The sequence below is a fragment of the Protopterus annectens genome, chromosome 1.part0 (genome assembly GCF_019279795.1).
Source record: "Protopterus annectens isolate FY-2018-M chromosome 1.part0, PAN1.0, whole genome shotgun sequence".
NCBI lineage: Eukaryota > Metazoa > Chordata > Ceratodontiformes > Protopteridae > Protopterus > Protopterus annectens.
Genome location: NC_056725.1, coordinates 619,057,916 through 619,082,015, shown reverse-complemented (window position 1 = coordinate 619,082,015; position 24,100 = coordinate 619,057,916). Strand labels below are relative to the sequence as shown.

At 41.1% G+C, this 24,100-nt stretch overlaps 1 protein-coding gene across 3 annotated transcripts in view; it reads right to left on the bottom strand.

Annotated features, from left to right (window-relative positions):
• The window catches only part of UBR2 (ubiquitin protein ligase E3 component n-recognin 2), a 5,196,118-nt gene that overhangs the window by 3,158,900 nt on the left and 2,013,118 nt on the right, over window positions 1–24,100 (bottom strand). For all 3 annotated transcript variants that reach the window (XM_044061864.1, XM_044061881.1, XM_044061872.1), the window contains exon 16: window positions 5,675–5,736. In XM_044061864.1, the coding sequence (XP_043917799.1) occupies window positions 5,675–5,736 (62 nt within the window). The remainder of the gene's footprint in view (window positions 1–5,674; window positions 5,737–24,100) is intronic.

Sequence of the window (24,100 nt, the reverse complement as noted above, 5' to 3'; positions counted from 1 at the left end):
GACTCCAATGATGAAAAATTTTCTCCAACCCTGACTGTCAGATATGACTTCTGAGCCATCAGAATGGACCTGCTGAGTTTGTCCGCTAGCATAATGGATTTCCTCAGAACGTGCCCTGCAACTAGAAAGCGGTTGGAGGAGATGAGCCATTGCCACACCCTCATAGCCTTTAACCAGAGAAGGTAAGACCAGGTTCCCCACCTTGTTTGCTGATGTACCAGACCAATAGACATGTTGTTGGTCTGAACTGCAATCGTCCCTAGAGGAAGAGCTAAAAGGACTGCTCTCATCTTCAGGATGTTGATATGTGAATTGCTCTCTTTGGCGGACAACGTGCCTTGGACCGTCCATCCCAATTAATCCCCTCCACCCCAACAGGGAGGTGTCCATAGTCACTGTGGCCATTGGGAGTGGTAAAACAAATGGTTGGCCTAGGTAAGTGTCATCTGACTGGATCCACCAGTGAATATGGGATTTGCAAACTAGTTTAAACTTGATTGGAAAAGCTAGGGGTTATCAAAGATTAGATCAGTGAGCAGCTAAAGTCCACTTAAGGACATGTATATAGTAATGTGCTAAAAGGAAGCATGGATACTGCTGCCACCACAGACCCTAAAACATGAAGAATTAATCTGTCTGATGTAGACTAGTGGAACAGAATGTGATGAACCTGTTTTCTGAGTGTGTCTATGTGATGAGTAGGCAAAGAGGCAATTTGTGTTATTTTGTTCAGATGTGCACCAATAAACTACAAGCTCAGTACCAATGTCAGATTTGATCTGGAATAACTGACGGTTATCCCCAGTGAGTGAGTGAGAAATCATGAGCAAATAGTTACTGGATTGATGTGAGATGCATGGAAGGGGTGGATAAGAAGCTAATCATCTAGGTATGGATACACTCCTTCTAGTCTCAAGTAAGCTGTGACCACTGCCATACATTTGGCGAACACTCGGGGGGGATTGTGGTGAGTCCAAACGGCAGGACTCTGAATTGATAATGACCATCTTCCAGCTGAAAGTGTTAGTGTATTTGGAAACACCTTTTTATTTTGATGTGATAGTACGCATCCTGAAGATAGAAGGAGCACATCCAATCATCCTTGCATAGAAATCGCAGAATGGACTGGACTCATCATGTACTGATGTTGTTTGCTTAGATCCATGGTCTCGGGTCCCCTTTCTTTTTGGGCACCAAACAGAAATGTTACGTTCTGAATCCTGTTTGGTCTGGTGTGACCTCCTGGATGACTTTTTTGTCTAGTAGCTTTTGAATTTCTTGTGCTGCTGCCTTCCTCTGACTGTGTATGTCCAGAAGCTTCTTTCTTTTGAAGACTGGGAGATGGGAAAATGGTATAATTTAACCTCTGGATATTATTTTTAGCACCCAGTTATCTTTTGTTATAGCACCCCAGGCATCTGTGTACAAGAATAATTATCTCCCGACTTTCTCCAGAGGTGAGCAGTACTTCAGGAGCGCTGAAAGGGTCAATCCGGAAATGAATCGTAGAAACACTAATTTTGCGGGCCTCCTCTGCCTTGAGGGTGGCATCTCCCATTAGAACTGCATCCTCTGCTTCTGGAAGTGTTGTCTCCATGTGAATTCTGGAAAGGTCCCTGAGATTTGATTTCTACAGAAAGTTCATTGAGGGGTACAAAACCCGATTCCCATGGCAGACAGTGTCTTTACTTCTTTTTCGCTATGGTTAAGTGTTTCTTTCACAGATAGACCAAACAAAGATGTTCCATCAAAGGGACATTGATGAAAGATGCATTGAAAGGTCCAGCAAAGCTGCATCCATGCAGGTCTCCTTATATCAAGGCCTGAACCAGCCACCTGTGAGGAGCCTTCAGCTGCTTGACAGATAAACCTCATGGACACATTGGAAACTGACAAGAGAGTGACCAGCTGAGAAGATGATCTTTTGAAATCCTCTGCAGACGTGGACTAAAAGAAAGAATTTGACATTTTTTTGGTCACATCTCTGCAGCCTTATCAAGTGTGCCAGACATTTAAGGGACCTCAAAGTGAAGGTCAATGAGGCAAAAACTCACTTTCCGAATCTGTCCAGCACCCTAGACACTGTCTGGTGGGTTGACAGAAGAGCTCTGTTCTGATAGCTTTTTCTCAGTGGCTGCAACCACCACCGCCACTGCATCTACAGGGACTCCTTTGCTCCAGTGGGGTTTATCTTTGGGGGGGGGCAAGGATTTGTCAGGGTGACACTGTATTGGCACAACAGAGTACAGCTTCTTCCATGCCTGGCGAAAGACTAGATCAATAACTCATCTGCTAAGGGTGGGGGTGGGGGGGGGGTCACACAAGATGTAGACTGCCCAGAGCCAAATGCCTCCAGAAACACTGACTCCTCTGGAGAAAGATTTTCAGAAGACCAACCACCTTTTTGTTTAAGGATCTCTAATATGTCTCCAAAGGAAAAGTCATCAGGTGGTAATCTTGGGGACCCTTCTCCTTCCTCAAAATCAGTATCATCAGTGAGAGATACCAACAGGGAATCTATGTGCCTCCTCTTGCACATTCTCTTCCGATGAACTTCCTCGGGGGGATGTTTGGAGGAGGTGTCAAAAGACAGAGGAAGTAACTCCATGGGAGCAGACTGGAAGCTAGATGGAACTGGCTTGTCCATGGGAGCAGACCAGAAGCTAGATGGAACTGGCTGCCCTTGTGAAATAGGTCTGATCGACTCAGAGCTCAGAACTGAGCAGTGAATAAGGGGAGGATCCAAAGGAAGAAAGATCAGAGCTCTAGAATGAGAAAAAGCCCTTTCCACAACTCAAAGGTATACTGTCCCAAAGAAGCCACGGCTACCCGCACTGGAGCAGTGTGTTCTAGTATGGATAGGCAATGATTCTAACCAGGTCCATACCTGGAAGAGGGAACCAGCCCCAAGCTGTTCAGTGCTGAGGATCTAAGGGGCAGGGATAGTTCCAACAACATTGGAGTGGGTCCTGGCCTCATGGATCAGATGCTGACACTTAAGCTCCAAGACCCCCTTTTAATCCAAAAGGATAGTAGTAGAACTGTTCAAGGATGCTGTTGGGAGTCAGGGAAGTAATTCTCCTCAGATCAGACTTTAGAACTCTCAGAGGTGTCGGATCGTGAGGCTCTGAAACCAAAGGGCATATCAGAAAAGGAGCTAAAACTCTGAATAGTGGCAGGAAGACTCATAGATCCAATAGAGGACAGAGCAGGGATAGCCCCCATATGTATCCGAGCTCTGAGGAACTTTCACATCATCTTATCCACATCCACTTTGGAAATGTCTGGAGGACCTGATGGATGATGTAGTTAACTGGAGCTTAGAGTGCTTTTTGGGAGTTTGCATAAAAAGGGAAATTGAGCCTAGGGGAGATTTTATCCTAAAGAAACTCGTAACAATTTCTAGGAGTATACAATGTACTAGGCTTTGATTCCAAGGCTTAGGATCCATAATCTGAGTTGTAGGGCTTGCTAACATAACTGGATCCAATGGTTTAGGAGAGACAGATTTTAGATCCAGGGTGCATATTTTGGGTCTAAAGAAGTTGGATCTGATATTTTTGAAACTTTAGGAGGCAGTTCCAAAGAAGTCCTGAGAGACTTTGGAGGTGAACGCTTCCTATGTTCCGAAAAAGCTTTAGTGGTGTTACTGGGGGTTTGAGCCTCTGAAGAAGATGTAGTTGAGGGATGAAGTAAATCCTTAAGGATAAGTTCACTGCATCTGTCAGCTAAAGCTCTTGTATTGAATGCTGCACACATTGAGCAGTTTGTGTTTAAATGAGCTGCTCCTAGACAATAAGCACTCCTTGTGGGCATCCAAGTTAGGGATTGTGACACCACAATAAGTGCATTTTTTAAAACCTGTTGACTTGTCAGCCATGACAGTACAAGGAAAAAAATTTAAGAGAGGAAGAAATATAAGAACACGATTTTTTTTTGTATACAGAAAAATATGCCAACAATGGTAATTAAGAATTACCCACTTAAAAGGGTAGGAGGGACAAGAGAGCACAGAAAAAGAAATTACGAATGATAGTAAATTTAAGAAATTACTATAAGAATAGTAAAGAAATTCCTGATGCTGAAAAAAAAAGACAGACTAAGAGGGAGGTTTATAGTAAAGACAAAGAAATTCCAGATAAAGAGTTAAACTTTTTCTTAACTTAAGAAAAACTTGAAAAAATGTTGCAAGAGTTTTATATCTGAGCGAAATGGCAACAAATGAGATCCAAGGTATTGAGGATGGACTGGGGCATTATGGGCAGAGGGAGAAGCTTGTGAGTTGGATCCAATGTCTGAAGTATATGGTCAAGTCAGATTCGAGGATGTGATCCATAACCCATTAGTTGAGGAAAAATGAAAAGGACATCAGATCAAGTTTTAAACCGAAAAGATAAAAGTGTGCTCTCATTTAAAAGTACAATACAGTCTTCTGAAGGTCAGTTAAAAAAAAATTCCTACCTTTGAAATCTGTTTCCTGAACAGGAAAGTATTAAACAAATCTTTAAAATAGGAGGTTTTTCCCCAAAGGGAACTTATCTGCCCAGCAAAGGAACAGCACAAGCTGTCCATCAATCCTTGAAAGCCTCAGAGGTGCGTAGTCTTAGTTGGCAGGAAAGCCCTGAATGACATGGCACCCAAACTCATCTTTATAGTCAGCTTAGCTCGAGTTGTTTGTGTGAGAATGTTCCCTGGAGCTTTAGAAGCTGTCTGGCTGTCCTATCTTATGCACAGTATAAACACATTGGGCTACGGCTCCTGCAGCAGTTATCACTATGACGAACGTAGGTTTATGACAGAAATCTTTAGTGACAACCACCATTATCACAATTAAAAGTGTTCCATAATGCTTTCAGCTACAACCAACCAGCTTCTTTTCTGAGTTACTTAAGTCTAAGGTTCCCCAATGAGGTATTTATCTGCCCAGCCCTGAAGAAGCACTAGGCACTAGCCAATGGTCAATCTTTGGAAGCCTGCAAAGCAGCACACACTAAAGCTGCAAGAAAGTTCCGAAGTTTTGGTGTCCTAGTCTCTGATTTTTACATGCTTCCCTCCTGCAGGGCAGAGTCTAGGGTGTGGGGAAATGCACTGAAACTTTTGGAAGCTGGCTGATGAATCCAATCCTTGGCAGGATGCCTCAAACAGCTTAGGCTACTGCAGCAGTGTTATGATGATGACTATCGTTCTTCAGTAACAATTCAAACTACATATACACAATGTCACGAGTTTTTTGTTCATCCATTAGGGAGCTTTCATGTGATGCTAAGCAGTTCTGTCTGTGCTGCTTGGCTATTTAGATGTTCAGAGGAATATGCAAATTATAAACATTTAAATAAGTAGAATCTGGATAACATCCTGTATCTGTTCAGCGACACTAGAGACAGGATGACTGTCCATGCATTTGTGTTAACCATCATACAAGCTTGAAGATAAAAATCTTTCAATAGCTTCTAAAATGCTTGGCATTGCCTACATAGTTATATTAACACTTGCAAAATGTGACATATGGAAGTGTCAGGATACTCTTACAGAAAAAATGGAGGCATCACTAAGATACAATGCATTAAGAAATAATGAATCATCAAAGGCATAAACCTCCTTTCTGATTTGTCATATTGCACACATGAAAATATTTAATTTTAAACAAGTCATGATCAAGTCAAAGGAAACTTACCAAAGGTAGGAGTTCTGGGTATTTGTAAGCCACTTCTGTTTTACTGAGAAGAGCATGTAATCCTGTAATGATAAAGAACAATCACAAAATATTTCAAAGTTTCATGTAAATATATATGGTATAACACAAAATATAGTAGTAAACATCACTGTACAGAAGCACACTATGCTTATGAAGTAAAAGGTCATACAAAGTAATAATCATGACAGGTTAGGATACAGTCCTTTTTTGAAGTAATCAACTTATATGATATCACAGAAATAAGGTAATGAAACAAACATGATTATTATAATATACAGCAGATCTAACAAACATTCATGAACAGACAAATCTTTTTCTACAAGCAGAAATGCATTAAGAACTGCCACATATAGTATGTGAAGAACTAATTTATCAGAATGTCTGCTTTGTCAACAGTACAATGGAATGTAAAATGCCTTACATGTATAAACAAAAAACAAAGATTACTGAATTGTATTAAGAAATGCACAGTGCAACTAACTGTTACAGAAGAAAAACACTGGCTAGAACTGTGTGTGAATTTGACAAAGGGTTTCAGGATGGGTGTTTAGCAAGGAATCAGAGATAAAGGAAAAGGGGAGAAACAATACTGATAGTGAAAGGGGCTCCAGTAGTGAAATAAAGAAAATAATGGTAGATTTGTGGTAACCAGTAAATACTAACAGTTTATTTATATTCTATTTAAAGCTACTATTATGGATCTTCACAGAATTTTTAGAGAGATAAAGTTTATTATTGTTGTTATTATTACTTATGGGTGTGGAATGAAATCTGATTTGCAATAGTGTGGATGTATTAAGGAGAACCAAGAAGGGAAAATATAACAAAAGGGTAAATTTCTAGAAAAGTACATAAGAATATTTTACAGGAAATTTAAGAATTCAGTAGAGCAAACATATAGAATGTAAATATTTCTCAAGATGCAACAACTGGACTAGAATGGACAGAAATTTGACTTCACATGAACATGTGTATTTAATTAAAAGTTCCCAAACCTCTCCAATAAATAAATCTGCTTGTGTACCTATATAAACCAATACAAAGATGCAAGATAAGGATGTAAAAAATGAGACAGTGGTCCTTTTCCTACTTATCTGCTTAAAAGGGATGAATTTACTGAAATGGCAGTGGATATCACTTAAAAGTTATTGTACAAGACGGAAATTACTTCAGAAGCATTAGCTAGTGAGTGGGGTGATAAAATTAAAACCGAGTTTGAAAACATGGTATAAATAACCAAAGAAATATATGGGAAAGAGGGAGTATCTGGATAATAAGCATGAATTTAGAAAGGCTGCTCTTAAGCAACTATTTTTTGATAGCTCAAGAGAGCAAAAAAACTTTAGCACAACAACTTATGCAATGGAAAGAAGAGAGAGTTGCAATCAAACGTAGTTGACCTTAAACAAGAAAAATAAGAGATCCTGTAAAGGTATTGGAGATATAAGTTTTATGAAAATCTTTTTAAATCAGAGGAATGGTAAAACCAAAAAAAGAACAAATGGAAATATTTAGACAGGTTAGAGGAAGATGAGAGACAAGAAGAGATGACATAAAAAGAGTGAGGTCTGTTCAATCAAAGGGGAAGTCTACAGGAACATATGGCATATTCCTGTGAAAATGTGGAAATTAGGAGGAAAAATGATAAATATCTGGAAAGTGTTTTTAACACTATTTTAAAAGTTTGTGTGCGTGTGTGTGTGTTGTTTTTCTCCTTTAACAAATGTTCAGTAGGAGTCAAAAAGTCTGCAGCTGAAAGTAGTAGTATGTTCTTTTCTGTGCTGAGTGAAATGGACAAGATGCATTTTCAGAGTTGTTAGCTGTTTTTCCTCATTATTGACTACATTTTCATTGAGACTCGCTTGTCTGCAGGTACAAGCAATTAATCTTCAAAGTTCTGAGCATTCTTTGCTGACGGACATGCAAAATTTAAAGGTATAGAGGCAAGTACTCTACTAACCACTCTAGCAGCTGATAAGCTGCCAGCAGACTTCCTTCGGATCTCAGCTGAAGCTATAGCCTATCCATCTCTCTCAGAATGCAAAGTCCCCACCTCATGGAAAACATCAAATATAATTCCACTGCACAAAGGAAGCAACTCCTTAGAGCTCACAAACTATCGCCCAATAGCAATCCTATCACCTTTAACCAAAATATTAGAAAGAGTTGTTCATACTCAACTAATACAGTACCTCCAAAATAACAACCTAATCTCCATATCCCAGCATGGCTTTAGACCTTCCCATAGCACCAAGACAGCACTACTATCATTCACCAAAATAGTTAACCATCACAGAAACAAGGGTCTATTTGTTTTTTTCCATATTCTTAGACCTATCAAAAGCCTTTGACATAGTAAACCACAGTCTGCTTCTTGATATCCTATCCACCCTAAATATAAGTCATTCCTCTATCATGGATCAACAGCTACTTATCTGCCCGTCAGCAAGCAGTCCTATGGCAGGACCAGTGTCCCCCCTGTTATCAGTAACCACAGGAGTCCCTCAAGGATCCATCCTTGGCCCATTGCTGTTCTCTCTATTTACAAATCAAATCTCTTAATCCTCTCCCACTGCCTCAATAGTACAATATGCAGATGACACTACCCTCATATGTGCTGCACCTACCCTTAGTGAACTGCAAACCCTTACCCAAATAGCTTCAACCTAGCCGAAATTTGGTTCACTAACATCAAACTTCTTCTTAATCCCAAAAAAACAAACTAATTATTTTCAGTCCTTGCAGAGCTCCTCCCCTAAATAATAATTTCACCATTAGCTCCAAAGAAAACATTCAAATCAGTCCAGCCACATACACTAAACTGCTAGGCGTAGAAATAGACAATACCCTGAAGTTCGACATCCACTTAGCACAAACCATTAAGAAAGTTAATAAAAAACTTGGTCTCCTCTACAGGAACAAACAGCTTATGACAAAACGCACCAAAGTAACCATCGCAAAGACTCTTCTATCCACCCTCCTCTATGCCTCTCCCATCTTGACCAATCTCCAGCAAACTGACCTAAATAAAATGGAATCTTGCTACAAGACTGCCAAGCTTGCTACTGAAGCCTCATATAGGTTCCACCACTGTCTATCCCTTAAGCAACTCAAATGGCATGAGTTGTCTCATATACTTCTACTCAATCAACTCTCAATAGCGCACAAGCTCTACTACCTTCCTGAGATCACTCCAGCACATCAGCACCTAATTCAGCCCCACATTCCCTCTAGACCCTTAAGATCTAGTAACCAGAACCTCGTAACTGTCATCAAACATAAAAACGAAGCTGGTAAGTCCCTGTTTGCCAACACCATTGCCAAAACCTGGAACACACTACCAAGCCAAATAACTTCTACCACCTCCTTTAGTCAATTCAAAAAACTCCTGAAAACCCACTAAGTAACTGGCTATGCTCATGCCACTCACCAGGCTAATCCATACCAAGAGAATTTGTCAGGGTACAGCTATGTATAAACAGTTTCTCCCCTGAAAGCTTCCAAACCCGTATTCATTTACCTTACAAAACTTATAACTGCAAAAGAAGAAAAAAATGCACCTCTGACTGTCTATTGTAAGAAATGTTAATCCCGAGAATGATGTCCTGTTGTGTGTATATATGCTATATGTACATTAGTTAATCACCAGCATGTTGTCCTGATGTGTATATATGCCATATGTATGCATGTTCTACTTCTTTTTACTCTCATGTAATTTATTGTAATGTGGAGCTTTTCTCCCCGGGCCTCCGCTGAAAATGGACCTGTGCCCAGTTGGACTTTCCTGGTAAACACATGTAAAATAAAATAAAAATAAATAAAAGCAATTCAATGAAAAATAAAGTTCAAAATTATTCAAAGTGAGAAGGAATGAACAGCTTCCCTAGCAGTTTTATACTTTAATGCATTTAACAACATATAATTTAGTTTAATTTAAAGATAGCCACTGCACTTTTTTGTTTGGGCTAAAACTTAATTTTTTTAATGCATATAAGCTGATTTTCACATTTAAAAGAGGAAAAGGGAAAAGACAAGAACAGATACCAATCAGAGATAAGTGGGAGCACAAGCTGAAAATGTGCTTTAGAATGCATAAGTTAATTTTAGGTAAAGCCTGTACACAAAGTTGATGATTTGGGGCAACTGTTCAGATATGGTGTGTTAAATTTCATTTTTTGAAGATGCACATAGTTTTGTATGTTTGTTGTAAGTAAACGGGGTATGGTGTTCAGAAAATGTATTTTTTTTATTTGAGGGTTTCATTAAAACAAAAAGTCTATAAAATGTGACATACGTTCACATGGAGATGACAAACAACTGTATAAAAGATCAGCCTGCCAAACATTAGCATGTGTAGCAACACAAAAACTGGAAATACACATTCAAAAAAAGTTATATATAACAGGTGGGAACAATAACTTTTTACCACAATGGCCACACTATACATAATATTTTCTTAGAACATAAATGGCCTTACAGGTACAGAAAAAGAGGATACAGAGTACTTAATTACATTAAATACCAATGCTCCAGGAGACACATAGGGAAAGAAATGAGTATGTGAATTTGATAAAGGATTTCAGGATATATATTCAGCAGATTATCAGGAACAAAGGAAAAGAGGAATAATTATCCTAATTGTTACAGGAGTTCCAACAGTGACAGAAGAGGAAGATGGCAATGGTAGATTTGTGGTAGTAAGAGGCTATTGGGTAAGGGGGGAGGATTATGTTGACATGTATGTGTATTCCACCAAATACTGCTATTATGGAGCTTAACATCATTTTGGGAGAAATATCACCTTTCTGCAGGGAGTATTACTTGTGGGGATTGGAACATGACTTTCAACAGCAAGGATGTATTTTGGGGACCTAGAAAGGAAAATATAATAGCAGAAAGTACATTTCTGAAGAAAATTATTAAAATATTTGGTACGGAAAATGTGAATTCTAGTAGGAACTCCGAGAATTTACATATTGTTCCCCAAGGTATATTAACTGGGCTAGACTTGTTAGAAATTATATTTCAAAGGAACATGTGCATTCAGTTTAAAGTTTCAACACACATCCAATAACTGTTTTGGGTAATGCTCCAATAAAAACTAAGATAAAAATGCAGTATAATGAAGTAAAAAATGAGACACTAGCAGTTTCCCACTTATCTTTTAAAAAGAGGGGAATTTAAGAATGAGTAGTAGAAATTATTCGAGAGTTATTAGGGAAGACAGAAATGTATTCACAGGTTATAGCTAGTGAGTGGAATACAATGAAACTGGAGTTTAAAATACGGCAGCAGTAAAAGAAAAAGAGATATAGTTAAGAAGTAAAACGGATTATTTAGAAGGGCTGACAAATGTTCAAGTATTGCAGAATAGGGAAAATCTCTCAAAAAAGAGGAGACACAAATGCAGTGTGTTAAACAGAAAATGAGAGTATCTGGATAATATGCATGAGTTTAGATTGATGTGAAGCAATAATTTTTGATAACACTAAAGCACAAACACCTTTAGCACAATGACTTAGGCAACAAAGTGGAAAGGGTTGCTGCCAAACTCAGGGATCCTATAACAAGAAAAATAATCACAGATTATATACCAGTATTACTGATATTATGGAAATGTTATGAAAAATTGTATAAAGTAGAGAAATGTGGAAATCAAGAAAGAGCACAAATGGAACCATTTATGAAGACAACTATATCAAAATTAGAAGAAGATGAGGCTCAACAAATGACAGTTAAATGTAGGAGACCAGATAAAAATGGTGATGCATAATCAATTTTCATGAAATTCTCTCAGAACAGGTAGTATCACTGTGGAAGTCTGGAAGTTAGGAGGGAAGAAAGTGATTAAGATTGGAAGGTTCTGTTTACCAATATTTTAAGAAGAGGAAAAACACCAACATCTTGGAAAAAAACTATGGTGACTGTAATACCGGAAGACAGTAAAGACACTTCAAAGCCAGCATCATAAAGACCCCACTTAAATTTTAGACCATAATTATAAAGGGTTTATGTCTATACTAGCTAAATGAATGGCAGAGGTGTAGTCAAAACTGACAGATATGTATCCATGTGTTTTTATGGAAGGAAGGCAAACATATGCCAACACTAACAGAAGAGTGATGCTCCAGAGTGAAGTAGAATGTAGGAAAATACCACTTGCTGGGGGGGGGGGTCTTGATGCAGAGAAAGCATATGAAAGAGTAAGCTGGGATTTTAAGAGCAGAGCAATGGAAACATTTACATTCCCTGATACAATAATAAGGTCAATCATGAAGATATGTGAAGGATCTGAGACGAGAATTAAATTCAAAACGGTCTTTGCTGATATGTTGCATCTTAACAGAGGAGACAGGCATGGGTGGCCTCTTTCCTCTTTATTTGCTTTAAATTTAGGGCAACTGGCAAAGAAAATCAAAGACTCAGAAATTCAAAGATATAATTGGTACAGTATTCAAGAGAAGTTGGCATCATTTGAAGACAATTTTATTTTGTACCTGATGATTCCAGAAAAGGACATTTTGAGACAGTTTCTACTTTTTTCAGGATATAATATTAATGAAGATAAGACAAAGGCTATAGCCATAGATTATGTGCTCATACATGAATTAGTTCAGCAACACCCATTTTTATGGGGACTCAAGAGGATGCAGTATGGATTAAAAAGATTTCTGTTAAAACAGCTAAGGATATGTGGGAAGAGATTAAACAAAAGATACTACAAAAACTGAGAAACTGGAAGCACTTGTTTATGTACATGAACAGTAAGGTACGAGCAGTGAAATTAATGGTCACTTTAGTTTTATATAATGTCAAGCATATTTCAAATTGTAAACAACAAAGAGTAGAAGGAGTTTATCTTAGAGGGGAAGACGGCAAGTGTTAAGTGGAATAGGTTGATCTTTCCAGTAGAACAAGGTGGTTCAAGAATACCTGATTGGAAAGGAAGATTTACAGCTACACAATTAAGGCTCACATACATAACATGAGTAGAAGGCTATAACTGAAAGTGAAAAGGGATGGTGGTGAAGCAGGTAGAAATTCAAGAAATAAGGCAAGAGCAGTATTTTGGTTGTAGATCCATAAGGAGAACAGCAGCAGCAGCCATACAGAATATTACATTTCTAAAGTATCAGAAAGTATTATAAGCACCAAGCAAACAGAAAGGAGAAAGAAGATTTTGCCAATAGGACTGATGGCAAGTAGGGGTACAGAAAACAGGCAATGGGGTGCTGGAATTAACTGGAGAAAATCCAAAGTCTTGGTCCGGCGTCAGTTGTCGTCGCTTCTTCCCTGACGTCAGTGCGACAGGGGTATAAAAGAGGCAGCCAACGCCATTTTCTTCAGTTTTTCTTGCCCCAGATGTCAGGTGCCCCCAACTAGGAAGGCAATACAAACTACTATGCAAAATACCTTAGTAGATAAACAAAAGTAGTAGCTGTTAGCAAATACACCATATAGGCATGCATCCATTTGATTGATGTACATGGAGTTATAACTAACACCCTGGTATGTAGAGGGGATGGTGGGAGGGTAACCTGGACTACAGCAGTATATACACTCGAACATCTACATTTATGGTAGGTACAAAACTGTACTATGTTCATCGTGTAATACTGCTGCAGTCATCACACTTGGGTTGAATCCCAAAGCTACGGATGGGTGGCTGATATTAAACTGGATTAGGTGAAGCTAGGATGCCCTGCAGAACTGCAGTGGCAAAACCAGCTCTGGTGTTTGAGTATAATGGAAGGTGGTAGTGCTTGGTAAAGGTGTGCACTGAACTCCAAGTAGCTACCTCCAGAATGTCCTTGGTTGGAACCCCACTGAGAAAGGCTGCTGAGGTTGCTATAGCCCTGGTAGAATGGGACCTAATATTAACAAGCACTGCTTTCCCATGGTGCGAGTAGCAAAAACGGATACAATGTGCTACCCATTTGAAGATGGTCTGTTTTGAAATAGCCTTTCCTTGTGAACCTGCAGCATAGGATACAAAGAGTTGGTCAGTTTTTCTGAAGGTCTTTGTCTTATCCAAATAGTAACATAGCTGTCTGTGAATGTCCAAAGAGTGAAGGAGTCTTTCTCCTTTATTCTGGGGGTTTGGATAAAAGGTGGGTAAATGAATGGTCTGATTCAAAGCCACACTGGACACTACCTTTGGCATAAAGGTAGGGTTAGTTCGTAAAGAGAGACTGTCCTGATGGAAAATGATGAAAGGTTCCACTGCCATAAGTGCCTGTAGTTCTGAGACCCTGCGTGCTGAGGTGATAGCTAGCAACAGAGCTGTTTTCCATGACAAGTATTGTAGTTCTGCTGAGAAGGCTGGTTCGAAAGGAGGCAGTGTTAATTTTTCTAACACAAAGTTGAGGTCCCAAGCTGGCGTTGGGGGTTTTCGGGGGGGGTCTTATATTCTTAGCCACTCTGAGAAAATGCCTTAGTAAAGGGTGTGAGAAAATGGGAGGATCTGTATTACATTGAGCTGAAATGACTGAAGCATGGATCTTAATGGATGAGAAAGAAAGGCCTTTGTGTAGCATCTCAGTTAAGTATTGCAGTATTTGAGGAATGTTTGGTATCCAAGGATTTTGGCCTTTAGCCTGGTTACATGCACAAAATCTTTTCCATTTGTCTGAGTAAGTTTTTCTGGTGCTGGGCCTGCTGGCCTCCAAAATGAGGACGTCCTTTGAGAGATTGATAATTCAAGGTATTCTCCATGCAGCTAAATTTAAAGTCCTGAGCTGACTGTGAAGGATCTGAGAGTTTTGCTGAGTCAACAGAAGGGGGAATTGAGGTAAGATCCATGGAGGGCTGTGAGTCAAGGTCCTTAGTAATGGGTACCAGTGCTGACATGGCCAGTCTGGAGCAATGAGGATCATTTGAGGTCTCTCTGAGCTGACTTTCAGTAATACCTTGGTCAAGAGAGGTAGTGGTGGGAAGGCATAAACTGTCAATGCTGTCCAACTGAATGATAGGGCATCCACTTTCCAGGCTAGGGAGGGATAAGTCCTTGTGCAAAATTTCTGTAGTTGGCAATTGTTGGAGGAGGCAAATAGATCCATGCCTGGGCATCCCCACTTTTGAGTTATCATTGAAAATACTTGTGGGTGTAGTCTCCACTCGTGAGGATCTGCCAAATTTCTGCTTAATTCGTCTGCCAATATGTTTTCCTTTCCTGGCAGGAACTGTGCTTGCAGTTGTACTTGGAAAGTCAATGCTGTGTTCCACAGGGTCATTGCCTGTCTGCATAAAGGGTAGGAGTGTGTTCCTCCCTGTTTGTTTATGTACCACATAACTGTGGTGTTGTCTGTCCTTATTAGTAGTTGTCCTGGATGCAAGAGGTCCTTGAAGGCTGTCAGTGCATTTTGCACAGCTAGCATCTCCTTTTGGTTGATGTGTAGATGCATTTGTTTTGCGGGCCATTTGCCCTGTATGCACTGTCTTGCCATGTATGCCCCCCAGGCGTAGTCTGAAGAATCTGTTGTCATAGTTTGGTTTGCTGGAGGCAAGACAAAAGGAAGACCCTTGTTTATTTGACATGCTTGGGCCCACAATAGGAACTCTTTTTGAAGGCAGGGAATGAGAGGTATACTTGTTTCGAGGCTGTGCCTGTGTTGAGTCCATACACTTTTCAGGTACCATTGTAATTTCCTCATATGCAGCTTTGCATGTGGAATTAGTTGAACGCAGGATGCCATGAACCCCAAAGCCTGCAGGATTTTCCTTGCATTGAGCTGGGTAAAAGTTGCCATCTTTTTGAAGTATTGAGTCAGTTGTTTTTGTTTGTCTGGCGTGAGATAAGCCATCTGGGCCATTGTATTTAAGCTGACACCCAGGAATATTATGTCTTGTGAGGGTATTAGCTATGACTTCTTTTTGTTTATTGTGTACCCTAGGCAACTTAGCAGCTTTGTTACAAATGCCAGATGCTGTAATAGAATGGCCTTGCTGTCCGCTTGGATCAGGCAGTCATCCAGATATGGATAAATTTGTATTCCTCGTTGTCTGCAGTATGCAATTACTGATGCCAGGCATTTCGTAAATACTCTGGGCGCAGTAGATAAGCCAAAGGGCAACGCAGAGAATTGATAATGCGTTGTACCTGCCAAAAATTTGAGGTATCTTCTGCAATCTTGTCTGATAGGGACATGCAGGTATGCCTCTTTGAGGTCCAACGTTACCAGCCAAGACTCCTTGCCCAGCATGGGAAGAAGCTGCTGTAGTGTAAGCATTTTGAATTTGGGTACCTCCAGTTAAGTGTTTAGAATTGAGAGGTCTAAAATGGGTCTCCAGGCTTTGTCCTTTCTTGGTACTAGAAATAGTCTTGAGTAAAAACCTTGACCTTGCTCCTTTGTAGGTACCCTTTGAATTGCTTTCATATCCATGAGAGCTGAAATTTGCATTTGTGCCTCTGCCCATTGGTTTGGAGGTAGATTTGGCATGCCTCTCATCCGTGGTAAAGTGTGAAAATGAAATCTGTAGCCTCGGGTAATAATATCCAGAACACATTTGTCCTTTGCTATGATGCACCAATTTTGTGGAAATAGAGCCAGTTTTCCTCCCAAAGGTGCTGCCAGAGCAATTTTGCTTGGCAGGTGAAGAGGGAAGTCATTGTGTTTGTTTCCTGAAGGGTTGAGATCTTTCGTCTCCACCTCTTTGAGTTGTTGTGTGCCATTGTCTAGGCCTGAAAGAACCTTGTGGCTGGCCTCTGCCCCTTGGGCGTCTGTACCTACCCCTTTGGGTTCTGTCTGATGCAGGAAAAGACCAGTTTTTTGATGGCCAATTTCTGCTGAAACGGGGAGGTTGTACCTGTAAAAAATCTTTAACTGTCTGCATAGATTTTGCCTTTTCTTCCATTTTCTTTAAAACTTCCTCTGCTTTGACACCAAATAACACATCTTTCTGCAATGGATCATCCAATAACTTTGCTTTGACATGTTCTGGTAAAGCTTGCTCTTTTAGCCAAAAATGTCTATGTATTACAGATCCTATGACAGTTGCTCTACATGAGGCTTCCAATGAATCAAAACTACACTGTAAGGTATGCTTTCCCACCTGTTCTGCTATATGCAGCAAATCCTGCATCTCTCTGAAATCAGGTTGATCTGTCTGAGGGATCACTTTCTGCTTTAACTGTGTAATCAAGTACTGCTGGTATTTTAGCATGTGGAATTGGCAGTTTAAGGCCCTCATGGCCAAAGTGGCAGACGTATACACTTTCTTCCCCCATCTTTCTAATGCTCTGGAATCTCTTTCTGAAGGTAGTGGATTCTTAGCAGTAGAGGCCTTAACCTCTTTGGGACCCTGGGAAATGGTTTTGGGGTCTGCAACAGGGCTTTTATATAGAAACTTATGAGAATCAGGAACTCGGTAGTATCTGTCTGGTTTAGCTGGTGCAGGAGGTAAGGAATCTGGGTTTAGACTAGATTTGGTGTAAACATCATCCAAAATGTCTAAAACTGGAGGAATTGCAAGGGGTCTATGCTGTGGAAGAAGAAGAAACTCACTGAGTATTTTCTTAGAGTCAGAGTAATCTTGGCCTTCCCAGTAGAAGTGTTCCCTCATGGTGTGTAAAGTTTCCCCAAAAGAGTAGTCTTCGGGGGGGGGGGGGGGGAGACAGAGGGAATGGACTCTTCAGAATCTGAGTCTTCATAAGGAGGGAAGGAATAATCCTGGTCCTCAGAGTTAACTGAGGAAATGGATGCTTGGTCAGAGGAAGGATAGTCTTCCTCCAGTCTAGGCCTTTTGTCAGGAGGGGGCTGTGAACCCTTGATAAGGGTAATTAAATCCTCAGCCATCTTAAGCATCTGTTTTTTAGGCATAGGGGCCTGTGGGGAGGACTGTGGACCTGATATCCTAACTTTTAAGGGGGCTTTAAGTTTAGCATAAGACTTAATAGAGATAGTTGTCAGTTTGAAGACACCTTCAGAAACCGAAGGCCTGTCCAAAATCTCCGGTTCACCGTCAGGGTTGGCGTCCGAGGGGTGAGATGGAACCGGCACCTGAGGCCCAGCTGATTCGGTCTGGGAGGCCGTCAGAATTTCTAAATCTGCGGTAGTCGGGGGCTGCGTAGGCACCTCGCTGAAAACCGGAGAACCGGCGGCAGGCCTTGCTGAGGCCTCGGTATCTGGTCTTGGCCTTGGTTGCCTGTCCTTATCCTTGCGTTTTTTAATCATTGCTGATGTCAGTTGCTCCAACGACATGCTATAATTAAATTTTCTGCCAAAATAATGTTAGGCGAAATCTGCCCGACGCTTGATTGTATGTTTGTTGAACCTAGCACAAAACCAACAACCAGAGACGTCATGGTCTGGGCCTAGGCAAGGAATACAATAAGAATGAAAATCCTTATGAGGTATATGCTTCCCAAAAGAAATGCAATTATTAACTTTGTCTGACATCGGTCTGAAGCAAGAAAAGTTTCCCCAACGGGGTACTTAGCTTTAGAGAAGACTTTGGGCTGAAATTTGATTCGAAATTCTCAGGAGCTGGCCAACCGGCACTTGCGAACTGCTTCTGCTTCAGGCACCGCACGGCAAGAAAGACTGAAGAAAATGGTGTCGGCTGCCTCTTTTATACCCCTGTCGCACTGACATCAGGGAAGAAGTGACGACAACTGATGCCAGACCAACACTTTGGGATTCGGCCGACTGCGGGACCGCCTGACGGCAGGATAACCCCATGTGTGATGACTGCACATGATGAACATCCTGGACTGCAACAGTGAATACACTCTAACATCTACATTTATGGTAGGTACACAACTGTACTATGTTCATCGTGTTTCACTGTTGCAGTCATTACACTTGGGTTGAATCCCAAAGCTGAGGTAGGGCGGCTGGGTCTAAATAGGATTAGGAGTGGCTATGAGGCCCTGCAGAACTGCAGTGGCAAAGCCTGCTCTGGATTTAGAGTAAAGAGGTAAGTGATAATGCTTGGTAAAAGTGTGCACTGAACTCCAAGTTGCAGCCTTCAAAATTTTCTTGGTTGGTACTCCTCTGAGAAAGGCTGCTGCCCTGGTAGAATGTGGCCTAATATTCTTAGGCACTGACTTGCCATGCTGTGCATAGCAGAAACGAATACAGTGTCCTATCCATTTTGAAATAGTCTGCTTTTTGATGGCCTTTCCTTGTGATATTGCAGCCTATGCTACAAACAGTTGCTCAGTTTTTCTGAAAGCTTTTGTTTTGTCCAAGTAGAAGCATAGCTGCCTGTGTATGTCCAAAGAGTGCAGAAGTCTCTCCCCTTTATTCTGGGGATTTGGATAAAATGTTGGCAAATGAATGGTTTGGTTAAGAGCCACACTGGATACTACCTTTGGTATAAATGTTGGGTTTGTCCTTAGAGGAAACCCTGTCCGGATGAAAAATGATAAAATGTTCCACTGCCATTAATGCCTGTAAGTCTGAGACTCTTCTTGCTGAAGTTATTGCTAGGAGCAGAGCAGTTTTCCATGATAAGAATTTTATATCAGCTGTATTGGCTGGCTCAAAAGGAGGCAGTGTGAGCTTTTCCAAGAGAAAGTTGAGGTCCCATGTAGGTATCAGTGCTCTCCTTGGGGGTCTTATGATTTTTTTCCCCTCTGAGGTACTGTCTTAGCAGTGGATGAGAGAAAATAGGAGGTTCCGTATTGTAATGAGCTGAAATGGCAGAGGCATGGATCTTAATTGATGAGAAGGATAGGTCTTTGTCCAGCATCTCAGTTAGGTATTGTAAAATCTGAGGAATATTTGGAACAAGTGGTTCAAGTCCTTGTGCCTGGTTCCAAGCACAGAATCTCTTCCATTTTTCTGCATAAAATTTCCTGGTGGTGGGCCTCCTGGCTTCCAAAATGACATCCATAACAGCTTTAGAGAGAGGTGTGTTCTGAGTGGCTATATTATTTGCCATGCAGCCAGATTTAAGGTTCTGAGTTGGCTGTGCAAGATCTGACTGTTTTGTTGAGTCAGATGATGAGGAATTTGAGGTAAAGTCCAGGCTGGGCCTTGAGACAAACTCTTTAGGATTGGGTACCAGTGCTGGCATGGCCAGTCTGGGGCAATCAGAATCATTTTTGGCTTCTCTTGTCTGACTTTTAGGAGTACCCTGGGAAGGAGAGGCAGTGGTGGAAAGGTATAAACTGTTAGGGTTTTCCAGCTGAATGACAGAGCATCCACTTTCCATGCTTGTGAGTGATAAGTCCTTGTGCAGAATCTCTGTAGTTGGCAGTTGTGAGGGGAGGCAGAAAGATCTATGTCTGGGCATCCCCATTTCCTTGTTTTCATGTTGAAGACCTGAGGATCTAGTTTCCACACGTGAGGGTCCATGAGGTTTCTGCTTAGTTCGGCTGCCAGAGTATTTTTCTTTCCTGGCAGGAATTGTGCCTGCAGATGTACTTGATAGGTCAGTGCTGTGTTCCACAAAGTCATGGCTTGCCTGCAGAGGGGGTAGGAATGTGTGCCCCTTGCTTGTTTATGTACCACATAACTGTAGTATTGTCCGTCTTTAGTAATAGCTGTCCTGCATGTAGTAGATCCTTGAAGGCTGTCAGGGCATTCTGTACAGCTAGCATCTCTTTTTGATTGATATGAAAATGCATTTGGTTCGCGGGCCACGTGCCCTGAATACAATTTCCTGCCATGTGTGCCCTCCAGGCATAATCCGATGCATCTGTTGTTAGTGTCTGCCTGGCTGTGGGTAAAGTGAAAGGCTGTCCCTTGTTGTGGTGACAGGCCAGTGCCCACCATCGAAACTCCTGTTGTAGGTAGGGAATAAGTTATTATTGTTTCCAGGCTGTGGTAATGTTGAGTACAAACACTTTTTAGATACCATTGTAGCTTCCTCATATGCAGTCTTGCATATGGAATTAGCAGGATGCAGGATGCTATAAAGCCCAAAGCCTGCAGAATTTTTCTTGCAGGTAGCTGGGTCTTTGTTGCCATCATTTGAAAGTAATGAGTCAGTTGCCTTTGCTTGTCTGGCGTGAGATAAGCCATCTGGGCAGTTGTACTTAAGCTTGCACCCAGGAATATTATCTCTTGAGAGGGCACTAGTTTTGATTTATTTTCATTTACTGTGTACCCTAGGCAAATTAGTAATCTTTTTACAAACGCCAGATGCTTTAGTAGAATGTCCTTGCTCTCTGCTTGAATAAGGCAGTCGTCAAAGTAGGGATATATTTGAATTCCTTTTTGTCTGCAAAATGCAATTACTGGTGCCAGGCATTTTGTGAAGACCCTGGGCGCAGTAGATAAGCCAAAGGGCAGTGCAGAGAATTGGTAATGCATTGAGCCAGCTATGAATCTGAGGTATCTTCTGCAAGGTTGTCTGATTGGGACATGCAGGTATGCCTCTTTGAGGTCCAAAGTAACTAGCCAAGCCACCTTGCCCAGCATGGGTAGAAGTTGCTGCAGTGTCAACATTTTGAATTTTGGAACATCCAGGAAAGTATTCAGAATAGACAGGTCCAGTAATGGTCTCCAGGCTTTGTCCTTTCTGGGTACCAAGAAAAATCTTGAGTAAAGTCCTTACCCCTGTTCTTGCTGGGGTACTTTTTGAATAGCCCTCATGTCCATGAGAGCAGAAATTTGTTTTTGTGCCTCTGCCCATTGATTTTGTGGCAGGTCTGGCATACCTTTTGACCTTGGTAGGGTGTGAAAGTGAACCTGTAACCCTGAGAAACAATATTCAGTACCCATTTGTCCTGGGTGATCATGTGCCAATTTTGTGAGAAAAGTGCTAGTTTTCCCCCTAAGGGTGCTGCCAAAAGGTAAGTGCTTGGCATTTCTAGAGGAAAGTCTTTGGGACCGTTTCCTATAAGGTTGTGATTTGTCTTCTCCGCCTTTGGGGGCTGAAGCACCCCATTGTTTAGGTCTGTATGAGCCTTGGGGCTGTGATCTACCTCTTGGGCGTCTATATCTGCCTCTTTGTGGCCTGTCTGACACTGGAAAGGACCAATTTTTAGAAGGCCAGTTCCTGCTAAATCTAGGTGGCTGAACCTGTAAGAAATCCTTTACTGTCTGCACTGATTTTGCTTTATCCTCCATTTTCTTTAACACCTCTTCTGCCTTAACACCAAAGTATCATGCTGTAATGGAGCATCCAATAATTTTGCTTTAACATGATCAGGTAAACTCTGTTCTTTTAACAAAGCATGCCTTCGAATGACAGAACCTGTAACTGCTGCTCTGCATGATGCCTCTAACGAATCAAAACCACATTGCAAAGTATGCTTTCCCATTTGTTCTGCTGCATGCAATAAATCCTGCATTTCCTTGTTCTCAGGACATTCAGAGCTTGTAAGCATTTTCTGTTTTAGCAAAGACATTAGGTATTGCTGATGTTTAAGCATATGAAACTGGCAGTTTAAAGCCCTTACAGCTAAAGTAGCAGAGGTGTAAACTTTTTTCCCCCATCTGTCCAGTGCTCTAGAATCTCTATCAGAGGGAACAGGGTTTTTTGCAGTGGAGGCCTTGACCCCTTTGGGACACTGAGAAATAGTTTCTGAATCAGCAGCAGGGTTTTTATAAAGAAATTAATGAGAATCTGGAACCCTGTAGTACCTATCTGGCTTAACTGGTGCAGGGGGTAAAAAATCAGGCGTCAAACTGGATTCAGAAAAAACATCATCAACAATATCTAGTACAGGGGGGATAGCAAGAGCCCTGTGCTGAGGCAATAAAAGTAAGTATCTGAGCCTTTTCTTGGATTCTGAATAATCCTGGCTCTCCCAATGGAAATGTTCCCTCATGGTGTGCAGGGTTTCCCCAAAACAGTAGTCCACAGGAGGAGAGGCTGAAGGGATAGATTCTTTATTATCAGAGTCTTCATAGGGAGGAAGAGAATATCCCTGTTCTGAAGAGGAATCAGAAGAAATAGAAACCTGGTCAGAGGAGTCATAGTCAGTGTCTTGCCTAGGCCTTTTATCAAGAGGAGGATGGGAGCCCCTGATCAAAGTAATTAGGTCCTCAGCCATTTTGAGCATCTGTTTCTTTGGCATGGATGACTGTCCAGGAGAATGCTGTACTTGTTTCTTTGTCTTTAAAGGTGTTTTAGACTTTGCCGTGGCTGCTGAAGAGGTCTTGATAGTAAGCTGTATAGGTCTGAAAACACCCTCAGAAGCAGATGCCTGCCTGCTCAGCAGCTCTGGACCCATCTGAGGGAATTGTTTCCGTAGGTAGCGGGTGTCAGGGGCTGCGAAAGCACCTCACTGAAAACCGGCTAACTGGCGACTGGCCTAGAAGAGGCTTCATCGTCGGTTTTGGACCTTGGATGCCTGTCTTTTTCTTTGTCCTTGTGCTTTTTATGGACTCCGGTCGTTGGTTGTTCCGACAGCATTATATAGTTAAACCTTTGGCCAAAGTAATGAAAAGCAAAATCGAACCGACGCTTAATAGTGCGTTGGTTGAATCTAGCACAAAACCGACAACTAGCAATGTCGTGGTCAGGGCCTAGGCAAGGAATACAGTAAGAATGAAAATCCTTATGAGGTATTTGCTTCCCACAAGAAATACAATTGTTAACTTTCACTGACATCGGACTGGAGCAAGAAAAAGTTTCCCCAACGGGGTACTTAGCTTTATTGAAGACTTTGGATCTGAAATTCAAATTCGAAAATCTCAGGAGTCGGCTGACCGGCACTTGCGAACTGCTTTTGCTTCGGGCACCACATGGCAAGAAAGACTGAAGAAAATGGTGTCGGCTGCATCTTATATACCCCTGGCGCACTGACGTCAGGGAAGAGGCGACAGCAACCAACGCCAGACCAGGACTTTGGAATTCAGGCCGACTGCGGGTTGCCTGCCAGCAGGATAACCCAAGCATAATGACTGGAACAGTGAAAAACGATGAACATCAAACAGGTAACTGGGAACATATATTGTGTGTAACAAGTTGGCAGATTTAAAAAATTCCTCCAGAGTACTCTGTCAGAAATACTGGATTAGCAAATGGATGAAACTAAGGAACCAATTCTTTTGAGCAGGGACACAAAATCTGGATTGCCTAAACATAGTAAGGCCTTGTTAAGTTTAATTCTAATGGCTGCCAAAAAAGTAATTACTAGAAAATGTATTTTAAGTAGGGACTATTGTAACAGATAAAAGAACTGGAAGTGGGATGTTTAGAAAAGGAAAAGAGCAAATTAAATAAAAATAAATGGAAATTGTGGGAGCAATCCATGCAGAATAATGTTCAGGAGGAGGACATATGTTTAAGGGAAGGCAGAAATTGAGCAGTTTATTTAATATTGGACTGATTATAGTTATAAAAAAAGAACACATGTATAATATATGTAACTAGAAACATGTTAATGCAGTTTTTTATATTAACTTATGTTTGCCTATGTCCTAAGTGGTTATTTAATTAAATGTGCTAAAAATGAAATTTTGTGGAGTTGGGGAAAATATATGACAACATTAACAATGAGAT